Source organism: Lolium rigidum, chromosome 4 (genome assembly GCF_022539505.1).
Source record: "Lolium rigidum isolate FL_2022 chromosome 4, APGP_CSIRO_Lrig_0.1, whole genome shotgun sequence".
NCBI classification, from domain to species: Eukaryota; Viridiplantae; Streptophyta; class Magnoliopsida; order Poales; family Poaceae; genus Lolium; species Lolium rigidum.
The window spans coordinates 238,582,391-238,594,001 of record NC_061511.1 but is presented as its reverse complement, the minus strand read 5'-3'; the positions used below and the strand labels follow the sequence as shown (position 1 = coordinate 238,594,001).

Genomic DNA, 11,611 nt, shown 5'->3' with positions numbered 1-11,611 from the left:
GCGAGGCAACTTCCGGGTCACGCGTCGTCTGATCGCATCGATCCTACGGACGTGAGGATGTCCCTTTCCCGGGCCCCACCAACCCATCGTCCACCACCACAGCTCTTATCCGCTCGCACGACTCCGCCCCGCGCGGCCGGCCACCGCAACCGCTGATTTCGGCGTCGCCTCAGCCCGTGCCCCGCTGGCCGGAGCTTCTCCCGGAGATGGAGACGGAGGCCCCTGAGCTCGTCCGCGCGCGCTCTCCGTCCTGGACTCCTCGCGCCTTCTCGCGCCGCTGCGAGGTGCGGTCATGGCGCCGCCGCCAAATCTTCATGGGATGCCGTCGCGAGGTCCACCTGCATCTTCATGGGCTGTTGTTGCGAGGAATTCCTGCAAGGGCGTCTCCGACGGCACATCGCTGCTCTCGTCGCAGCGCACGTCGAGCTCTAAATTGGGAGGAAGAGGCTAGGCCGGCGCTCGGGGAGGGAAGGGAGGCGGTGCAGCCAGACTCATCTCGATGGTGCCTCTCCTGGCCAGGCCGGCTTCTCCCGGTCCCCGACCTCCTTCCCGACCTTGTCCGCGGCGAGGCCCAACTGCGTCCTCTCCCACCAGTTGGTCGGCCGCTCCGGCGAGATTCGGCCATCTCAGCTCCGGTGAGATATGCGGTACTCCGCTGGGCCACTACCTTTGAGCACATGGCCTTGCTACCGGCGTAGCGCAGCCGCGAGCTCATCCGGGGTGGACAGCGTGGACGCCGGAGCTACAATAGTAGATTTTTTTTGCTTTTTTTGTTATGCGGTTTTGATTATATAGTACAAATAGTTTGGTACCATATCTCCAGTGACATTTCCGGTAAATTTGGATTTTTGCTACATTTTTTGTCTGGCGACGATGCTAAATAGTATGAATCTTTTTGCTAAAATTATTCTTCTGTTTTGCTACCTTATTAAGAAATTGTTGCTACAAAATATCTGGTGAGGTATGCGATAAGTTTGGTTCTGCTACAATAGCATAAACTTTTTGCTACAATATTTTTTTAATTTTGCTACAAATGGGAAATATGTTTGCTACTGGGGTCTCCGGCGAGGTCTCCGGCAAGTTCTCCGGCGAGGTCTCCGGCGAGTTCTCCGGCGAGTTCCGCGTCAATGTCTCCGACGATATTTATTTTTGCTACAATAGCATATTTTTTTGCTACACGATCTCCGGCGAGGTCTCCGGCGAGACTCCGGCGAGCTTAGACTTTTCCTTTTTATTTCATGGGCGAACCGTTTTTGCTACATATAGTTGCTGCCGGGGTGTTTATTTTGCTGCCGGAGGTGTTCTTTTGCTACACGCAAATCTGACCGTACATGATGTCGATCTGACGGCTGAGGACCCGGGGGCTGGGGAATCAGATCCCCCGGGGGACGCCCAGCACTTTCCCTTCTTGTTTGTCCCGCGACGCTCTCTCTATCTCTCTCAGTCAACAAACACACCATCTCCCTCCTCCTCCGTTTCCCTCTCCGATCTCCCCCAGATTCCGTGCTCCTCAATCCAAGCCCACGCCCTATTTATACACCGCAGTCTGCGGAGCAGCATCGTTCCAAGCCGGGAAATCCAGGGGTGGAGCTGGACTGAGCTACGCCGCGGCGGAGATGGCCTTCCTCGCCCACCTCCTGCTCCTGCTGCTCTCCGCCTCTGCCGCGGCCGCCGGGCAGCGGACCCTCCCGCTCTCAGCCTACGAGCCGCTCTTCGACGCCTGGTGCGCGGAGCACGGCAAGTCCTACGGGTCCCCCGGGGAGCGCGCGGCGCGGCTGGCCGCGTTCGCGGACAACGCGGCCTTCGTCGCGGCCCACAACGCCGCTGCCGGCAACGGCAACCCGTCGTACACGCTCGCGCTCAACGCCTTCGCGGACCTCACCCACGCCGAGTTCCGGGCCGCGCGCCTCGGGGGGCTCGCGGCCGGCCCGCGCCTCGCCGGCGGGGAGCGGCCGCCGTCGTCGTCGGACGGGGCGTTCGAGGGCGCTGTCGGCGCCGCGGTGCCCGACGCGCTCGACTGGAGGCAGAGCGGCGCCGTCACGGGCGTCAAGGACCAGGGCAGCTGCGGTGAGCGCCCGATCTTCTGACTCTGTTTCTGCGCTTCTTAACACTGCAGAGCTCGTCTGTTGTTTTCCCCGTCATAATTTTGCTGTTCCTCTAGTCTGCTAGTATGCCGGTGTAGTCACTTCAATGACTTGATACTATTTCATTTTAACTTTTATGGGTAACATCATAACAAAGCCTGTGGGTGTAGTGCTGGGAAGAGCACAAGTGACTAAGAACCAATATAATTTGGCAGAGATTTAGTGGGGTAGAATTGCATATTGGACCAAGCAACCAAAACGATAAGCTGCCTAGTTTACCTAATTGTATAAGTTCACAACTAAACGGGGGAATGATTCAATACTCCCTTGAATCATTCGTAGCTTTAAAATTTTAAACTCTCAAGGTTAACAAGTGCTGACCAATTAAGTGACTAAAAACAGTATAGCTTGGAGAAACGCGAGTCAGTTAAAATGCAAATTGGGCCTGCAAACAAGTATACTGGGACATTTTTTTCTAACTAGGTATGATGATAAGCACTTCATGTAGCAAATTAATCTATCACCATGATTATCTAATGAGTTGCGACTTATGAAAGGGGGATGTTAGCTTTCACTGCATTTGTCAGGTGCCAGCTTCTGCTTCCTACCCTGGATTAGCAGCAAAAATGCCTCGGTCATATAGATCTCAAAAGTCACAATGCTTTTGAGGTAATTATCGATATAAATTTCTAGCATTGAATTCAAACAACCAGATAGATAGAAACTTCTGCCACTAATTCCTTAGGTGATGTTGCTTCTTAGAGAGTCCCACACAAGAGAATTGCTTATAGTTTTGTTATCTTCTGTCATGGAAATAGATGTTTCAGTTTGCAGTACAAATACAATTTGTGCCTTATGGCTTAATAGGTGAGATTCTTTGAAGTATTAACTTACATGATATAAGCAATCCAGCATCCTTAGCAATTGCAAGCTAGTGCTACGACTGATACTAAAGGTGCATGGCTCTGCTTCCAGGAAGTGGCACCTTTGGACTTCTATGTAGCCTTTCTTTCCTTATGTTGAAAGATGGACATACTTGAAGTATGTTTTCACTTAAAAAGTTGCTGATATCTCATTGCATATTTACTAAACCCTAATGGTACTTCTGGTTAAGGTGGTGTGTATTTTTTTTTCTACTTATAACTGTTGTTTTCTTTTGTTCAGGTGCTTGTTGGAGCTTCTCAGCAACAGGTGCCATGGAAGGAATAAACAAGATCAAGACAGGGTCTCTCGTCAGCCTTTCTGAACAGGAACTAGTTGACTGTGACAGATCCTACAATTCTGGCTGCGGTGGTGGGCTCATGGATTATGCTTATAAATTTGTTGTTAAAAATGGTGGAATCGACACGGAGGAGGATTACCCTTTCCGTCAAGCAGATGGAACATGTAACAAGAACAAAGTAAGATGGAGATGTAGAAAACTACCTTGTAGCATGTTTAAGCACCTGATATGTCATATTTATAAATTTTGTATCCTATTTCTTTGCAGCTGAAAAAGCACGTGGTAACAATCGATGGCTACAAGGATGTACCTGCTAACAAGGAAGACTCGTTACTACAGGCTGTGGCTCAGCAACCTATTAGCGTAGGAATATGTGGCAGTGCTCAAGCGTTTCAGCTATATTCACAGGTTTGAATACAAGCTTTGGCTGTTCTCTCAGTAACTTATGCAATACACTTTTATCATAAGTTGAACTGTACTTTCATTGTTTTGCTATTCAGGGAATCTTCGATGGTCCATGCCCAACGTCTCTTGATCATGCAGTGCTAATTGTGGGATATGGTTCTGAAGGTGGCAAGGATTATTGGATTGTGAAAAATTCTTGGGGCGAAAGATGGGGAATGAAGGGCTATATGTATATGCACCGAAACACTGGCACATCCTCAGGCATGTGTGGTATAAACATGATGGCATCGTACCCTACAAAGACTAGCCCGAATCCTCCTCCTTCACCAGGTCCTGGTCCAACGAAATGCAGTGTTTTTACCTCCTGCCCTGAAGGATCCACCTGCTGTTGCTCCTGGCGGGCATTGGGATTATGCCTTTCCTGGGGTTGTTGTGAACTGGAAAACGCAGTTTGTTGCAGTGATAACCGTTCTTGCTGTCCCGCCGACTATCCTATATGTGACACAGCTGGGGGGCGGTGCTTGAAGGTAGTAAATACAAGAGGTTTTACGCATTCATTATCTGAGCTTTCATCATGTTTGTGATTACAAACTGGCCTGCCTAATAGCTTGATACGGTTATGTTTTTGTCATTATTTATTTTGTTTGACAGATGCTCTAGACTAGCCTTTTGCTTCTATCAAAGTTTCCTCGTATCACATTTCAGTTTTTATTTTAATGGATTGTTATTGCTCTGTAAGTTGAGTCTAGTTACTGACGGTGTATTCTGATGGCTAAAATACTATGTATGCTGATGACTGAGAATTTGGTAAATTGTTTACTGTTTCAGGGAAATGGCAACTTCTCCAGTATAGAAGGGATTAAGAGGAAGCAAGCCTTTTCCAAGGTTCCCTCTTGGAATGGTTTGTTGCAACTGTTAGATCAATGAACACACACAAAAAAGTTATGGATCACAGGTAAAGATCATGCCAACTTGACTGCCCAGTACTGCCATTATGGGCTTGCCAAATGCAATTGCTTCTCACCTTTTGAATCTCTTACACTAACCAGTAAACATCCTTTCTCCAGACACATAGACGCACATGTAAGCACATCTTATACAAGTATTGTGGGGTTCACTGCTTTCTTCAAGTGTACTGCCGCCTTTGCTGTATGCTCTCCTAGCCTCTAGCTGCTGGTTGTCTTGCACGGATATGTGTCCAAGAAGAGAGGTGTCCAGAACTCCGAAATTGTAGTGTCGCTAGTGTGTATTGGTGGACCACATAGCTGGTGCTGTACTGTAATATGATTGTACATGTCAGATTAGCCTACGATGTGCTCAGATATTCGTTACACGGATGGTTTACTTTTACTCCACTTTTATTAGCTGGAAGAGAAGCACTAATAATAATGTGCTATGTGCATTAAAAACAACAACTCTTGCTTTTCCTACATGTCCGCTGTGATGCCAGTTAATATGCCTAAAATTTTAGAAATCTACTCCCTCTGCACGTGAAAGATGTTTTAACTTTGTTTAAATTTAGTTGTATCATGATGCTAGTCTAAATACTTTAAATTTAAACAAATCTTAGAGCCTGTTTGATTTGTAGGATGCCTAGAACACAGGAATATGAAAACTACAGATTAGAATGTTAGTCCAGTTAAATCCTATAGGATTTTAAATTTAACAAAAAAAATCAAGTAACGTTTGATTCACATGAAATCAAAAAAAATTGTAATGATGTTTGAGTGGAAGATGAAAAGTTTCCTTCAAAATATAGTGCAATGCAATCCTACAGATATTTTTTATGCATTACTAGTGACCAATCAGATGAGTCAATCGATGCATATAGAAAAAAAATCTAAGTATGAAAATCCTACAATATTTTTATAAGATTACTTTGAATCAAGCAAGCCCTAAGACTATTCCGTCGGATATAGGAGTATCTTAATTAGGACTCCTTTGATTCTTGGGATAGGACAAGCTTACGAATAGGAAATTCATTGAATTAGGATGTCATGTCTAAAGGATTTCTATAAAAAAATATGAAGCATCTTTAATCATGGCAAATAAATTTCTTATAAGGTATGACCTAAAAAAATTCTATATAATTTACACTACAAGATTCTTATAAGAAATTTTCCTATAAAATATGTTATATAAATCAAACGATTTATGTACGTTTTTTGTTAGAATTCAAATTCTATACATTTTTCTTACAAATTCTATGAACTAAAGGAGCTCTTGCATGTGACGCGGTCTTTTTGCTCTCACGTGCACCAGAACTCGTTTTAAGCAATAAAACTAGAAAAAGTACTAAAGATAATTTTAAAAATACACCACAAAATATGCACGTAGAGAATATGTGCATGTACGTGCATGACAAGTTTCAACCTAAAATATATAGGTATGCAACCTACACAAAAATAACAAATTTCACTATTCATAATATAAGATTTTGACATATAACTAAAGTGACAAGTACGTGAGTGAATAATTTAATTTTTTCTAAAACTTTTAAATAGCAGAAAAATTCAGGTGCACTGGTACAAAAAGGTTCTCTTCCATATTTTCTCTTTTTTTTCCATATTTTTGCTCTTCATGCTGCTAGTCTATGGATAAGTCATTTCTACCCAGGTGTAGGTGCTCCTGGTTGAATTGAAAAATAAAAAATAGTAATTCAAAAAAATCTTAAATTTTTGTAGTACAATGAATATGAACAAATGGTCTAACTGCACACCAAAAATCTCCGGAAAGGACATATGTAGTGGTCTTTGAAAAAAGATAAACTAGAGTGATGTAAACAACAAATCTAAATGTTCCAAACAACACCATATATTGTCTTTTTTGCAGAGACCAGTACATATTCCTTTTCTCAGAAATTTTTGGTGTGCAGTTAGGACACTGTTTATGTTCATTTTTCAAAAGTTTCAGATTTTTTTGAAACTATTTGCTATTTTTTTAAAAAAAAATCAACCAGGAGCATCTATCGTCCGAGTTCTGAACTGGTTTTTCGCTAGTTTATGCGAGTGCAAAACTGTGTTCCAGCCGGAGAAGAGGAAAAGTAAGTTCCACGTCGCCGGAAACAGAGACACACCACTGCGCACCCGGCGGACATGTTCCGACCTCGATACGCCGTCCAAGGGGCAATATGCGGCGAGCCACCAGTCCCAGCCGTGCGTCCTGCGCCGCCACTTTGATGCCCGGGGCTGACGGCGACGCGGCCGGAGCCACCCAACTTGGCCACGCTCGGTTCTGCTTGCATCACGCGCGCCCTCGATTCACGGCCAGCGCTCCACGATTCCTCCGCGGAAAAGCTGCGAGGTGAGTGTCGGGTTTGTGTCTTCCAGCTCACTAAGGTAACAATCCGACCCAAAATTTGTATTCTCCTCATTGAGAAATTAGGGATCTAGGAAATTCGTCCGTCAGTTCCGTGTGCAGTGTGAGGCCGTGAACAACGTGGTGAAAGTCTTCCATTCCTTTCCATTTCATGTCACATAACCAACAAGTGCTAGCCAGTGAAAGATAGAATAAGGAATCCTGCAAAGGCAATTTCTGAAGATGGTTTTCACCCGCAGCTCTTCACTCGACCCACTAGTGGAATTCAGCCGTCCACACACATCAAGATATTATTCTACGCGACATGGGGGATTGGGAGATGACATTTTGCTGGAGGATTGCTGAAAAAGAAGCCTGTGCTTCTTTAATTCTCCATCGCCAAATTCTGCATGGGAGATGGGCAAAAAAAGGAGAGAATCTGACAGACTGGGCAAAGATTGCATTGTTTTCCAATTTGCGTGAATTGGCTCCAGCAGGTCAGAGAATCGAGTTCCCTTCGGTTGCTTTCAGGTCTCCCCAACCGTTAACGCGGCTGCCTGCTTGCGACATTCCTCGTGGCCTTCTTGTTCCTGCGATCCTATAAATTGCCAGGCCGTTGTTTCTTGGTGTGCCAGGAAGCAGAGAACATAGTAGCGGTAGCGGACCGGCAGTAGTAGGAGTCACATCTTAAGTCTTAACTCTATCTCTCAAGTGTTTGAGCCTATTGGCACGGCGGAGAAAATGGTACAGTATACTGCTCATTACCCTTTGTGCACATATTTAGTTGGTTTATGTTCCTCAATATGTGTGTGAACGACAGAGAAATGGGATAGTAACATGAATAGAATTTTCAGAAATGTTATTTGGTTAAGGATTATAGTGGCGCTTCCAACATCTTAGGTTTTTCTTTTTGGAACTTGGAGCTGTAGTCCTCGAGAAATTCTTTGGATCCATAACTGAACTCGTCACATTTGCACTTTTTTGGTCCATCTAAAGCATGCTAACTGAATGCCATGACATCAGTTTGATTTTACTAGATAAGCACATTATTTTCTTGATGGATCTGTAATTTCTAGTATTCATGTTCAATGACCATGCTCTGATAAGATCTTGGTTGCCATCTTAATAGAGCATCCAGAGTGGCAACGCAAAGAGCCCCATAGTTGTTGGGCCTTGGGGAGGGATTGGAGGATATCCTTGGGATGACAGTGTGTACTCGACAATACGCCAGATTGTGATCACTCATGGTGCAGCTGTCGACTCAATAAGAATCGAGTATGACCTGAAAGGAAATTCTATCTGGTCAAAGCCGCATGGGAGTACGGAGGAAGGGTCTGATACAGATAAGGTCTAGTCTACTAAACCCTCTTTAAAACATGTTTGTGCAAAATTCATTTGTATACTCTCAATCTGGAAAGAAATTGGCTATGATTATTGGCCTTGATAAAGCAAGTATGAACTTCTATACGCAAATATGATAAAGTGGAAGGATACATGTTAGCACATAGTTTTGTACTTCTATATTCCTAGCTCGCATTTATGTTGCTTAGATTAACATAACTACTTTTATAAAACACAAGTCTATATTGAAGTATTCAGATTCAATGTTTCTGAATAAAATTATTGAGACTTTGTATGTATGATGTACAGGTGAAGCTAGATTTTCCTGGAGAAATTCTTGTGTCTGTAAGTGGATACTACGGATCAGTCTGTGGGAGTCCAGTTATCATAAGATCACTAACATTTCAGAGCAACCGTTCCAAATATGGTCCTTTTGGCACCGAAGATGGAACACCTTTCTCACTTCCAGTGAGCAGTGGCAAGATAATTGGTTTCCACGGAAGGTCTGGGTCGTACCTCAACTCAATTGGCTTTTACCTGAAGCAAGTTCATGTTCCAAATCCTTCAAGTTATCCAGCCTCGCCTCAAAGTCAAAGGCTCTCAAGTGCATACAGCAGAAATGGTTATAGCGCTGCCGATGGTGGTATGGAAGACGACATGGTCCTTGCAGTGAGGGATCGAGGGGACAGCTATGCTGTTTATACTAGCAATTACCCCAAGCAGCAGTATTCACATCCATCTCCAGACTACAATGATGGGGCTCTCTTGAATAAGGTGTCACAAACAGCCTTATCACATTTGCATTCTGCTATGCATTCTTGTATGTCTGATAACTCTACATACTACAGTCTTTATAATCTGAACTTTGCTTTGCAGATGGTTTCTTATCCCAGTTCATACAGAGCAACTATGAACAGCCCTGAGACGCACGGTCCATGGGGTGGTAGTGGTGGCACCATCTTCGATGATGGCACATACACCGGTGTGTGGCAGATCAATTTGACCCGTGCGGTTGGAGTCACTTCTATGAAGGTACTGTATGATCGACACGGGCAGGCAGTATGGGGCAACAAGCATGGATTCAGTGGAGGAGTCTCGCCAGACAAGGTAATGTGATCTTCAGTATTATTTTGATGTACAATTAAGTAGAAGATTGTGATGGCCTGACACTTGTGCGTTGCAGATCGTGTTCGATTTTCCATCAGAGGTCTTAACTCATATAACTGGGTACTATGGTCCAACAATTATCATGGGCCCAACTGCGATCAGATCGCTCACGTTCCACACAAACAAGCGAAGATATGGACCTTATGGGGACGAGTATGGCACTTATTTCTCCACCAGTTTTACCAATGGAAGGATAGTAGGGTTCCATGGTAGGGAGGGCTGGTACATCGATGGCATTGGCGTTCATGTCCAGGAAGGCAAGGTGGCATCTCAGAGAGCTAGTAGACCACCAGCGAACAGGAGGAGCCCGTCGCCGAGCTACGACATGCTAGCACGGGCACCAAGTGATATCGATGAAGAGGTAATTGATAAATTCTTACCCATGTCATGCACAATATTTGAATATTTGAACAAATACAGTACACAGTAGCTACAGAGTCAACTCACCAAGGATGTAATCTGAAACTCTGACTGATTCTGTAGGTTCCTTATAGCATGGTGCAAGAACCTGTCCCGATGGGACCGGGGCCCTGGGGCGGGGAGGGAGGCCGACCATGGGACGATGGTGTGTACGCCGGCGTGCAGCAGATCTACATCACGAGAGGCGCGTTCATCGGCTCGATACAGATCCAGTATGACCGAGGCGACCAGTCAGTGTGGTCTGCGAGGCACGGGACAAGCGGACACATCACCCACAGGGTGAAGCTGGACAGCCCGCATGAGGTGCTGACATGCGTGCGTGGCTACTACAACACCGACAGGGAGGAAGGTCCCCGAGCGCTGAGGTCCATCACCTTCATAAGCAACCGGGGCAAGTACGGGCCGTTCGGGGACGAGGTTGGGACGCATTTCTCTTCACCGGCGACAGCGGAAGGAAAGATAGTGGGGTTTCATGGCCGGAGCGGGCAGCACCTGGACGCCATTGGCGTGCACATGCAGCACTGGCTGGGGGACAGGCGTGCTACCCCCAAGTACGTCCTCTCCAAGTACCTCTTCTGAAGTTCTGATCCAGGAACTTGGTTACTAGTTAGCCACACAAGATTTGATTAGTTTTTGGATTTGGAACTGGAGACAGCGAATTCTTTGTAATAACAACGACGGTGTAATAATTTTTGGTTGTGTGCATCTCGTGATGCAGAGCCGGAAGATATTTTAGATATTTTAGAAACTAGAAAATATGTTAGTGCGCGACGGTCCTGAATACATTGTTTCACCCTGTTTTTGTCAGTTGCAATTTGCTTGCCGCGGAGAGCTGTGGCCGTTGGGTTTCAGTCCCAATTTATCATGTTTCCAGATGATTTGATATACATGCCTGCATTTTGCACAGGATTTACCAGCCTTGGGCCAGTTGAGGCCACGGGTTCGGTGATGAACTGTGCTTGTAGGTGTGTAGTGTAGGATGTATATTCTGACGGTTGTTAAGGTATGAGTTCTGGATGCCAATGGAAACTGATATGCTCCACCACAAGCATGTAACGTGTTCGTGTTATAGCTCTCTAGAACTATAAGGTGGTACTAGATGAAAAGGCGCGCTTCGCCGTGCAACTTACGGTGCATTTTGGCACTGCAGGGTTGGCGTGGTGGGGTCATATGTGTTTTCAAAAGTGACATCAAGGCTTACACTGCAATTGTGCCTCACCTGAACATGCATAATCATGTAGTCCGTTGACCAAATTGATGATCGATTCGATGATAGACATGATGATCTATTGATGGTCTGCTCCAATTTATTCACCCAAATCTGATAAGAGACTACATGTTTTAGTTCAAATTTGAACTCAACCCACAACACTTATTATGGATCGGAGCGAGTAACACAAATCTCTTACTGTAATTTTGTTAAGTATACAACAACAAAGTGCTCATACTGATCACATCCAACTCACCAGTAAAATATCTAGTGGTGCCCGGTGTAGATACAGTAACCATTACCTGCATTGTAGTGAGCAGCAATAGAAGACACTCATTTTATTAGCTAAGAACTCAGGCCAATGAAAAACATGTACTTTAGTACTTATTACTAAAGACATCAAGCAAGCAAAATTGCCTAGCCACAGCAGCAACACTCTTCATTGGCATTAGTGTGTTTTATGTG

The 11,611-nt window shown here is 45.0% G+C and overlaps 1 protein-coding gene across 2 annotated transcripts; it reads left to right on the top strand.

Annotated features, from left to right (window-relative positions):
- Window positions 1-1,601: 1,601 nt before the first annotated feature.
- On the top strand, window positions 1,602-10,743 carry LOC124707354 (low-temperature-induced cysteine proteinase). 2 transcript variants are annotated; one of them, XM_047239015.1, is made up of 11 exons: window positions 1,602-2,067; window positions 3,249-3,484; window positions 3,574-3,714; window positions 3,807-4,238; window positions 4,540-4,612; window positions 7,570-7,634; window positions 8,138-8,356; window positions 8,659-9,123; window positions 9,226-9,456; window positions 9,533-9,877; window positions 10,000-10,743. In XM_047239015.1, the coding sequence occupies exons 1-11, from the start codon at window positions 1,617-1,619 to the stop codon at window positions 10,513-10,515; spliced, it is 3,174 nt and encodes a 1,057-aa protein (XP_047094971.1). In that variant the 5' UTR covers window positions 1,602-1,616; the 3' UTR covers window positions 10,516-10,743. The 2 variants fall into 2 exon arrangements, with proteins under 2 accessions (XP_047094971.1, XP_047094970.1); XM_047239014.1 differs by lacking the exons at window positions 7,570-7,634; window positions 8,138-8,356; window positions 8,659-9,123; ... (1 more) ...; window positions 9,533-9,877; window positions 10,000-10,743 and adding an exon at window positions 4,779-5,061 and having other exon boundaries at window positions 4,540-4,666.
- The last annotated feature ends 868 nt before the right edge of the window (window positions 10,744-11,611 follow it).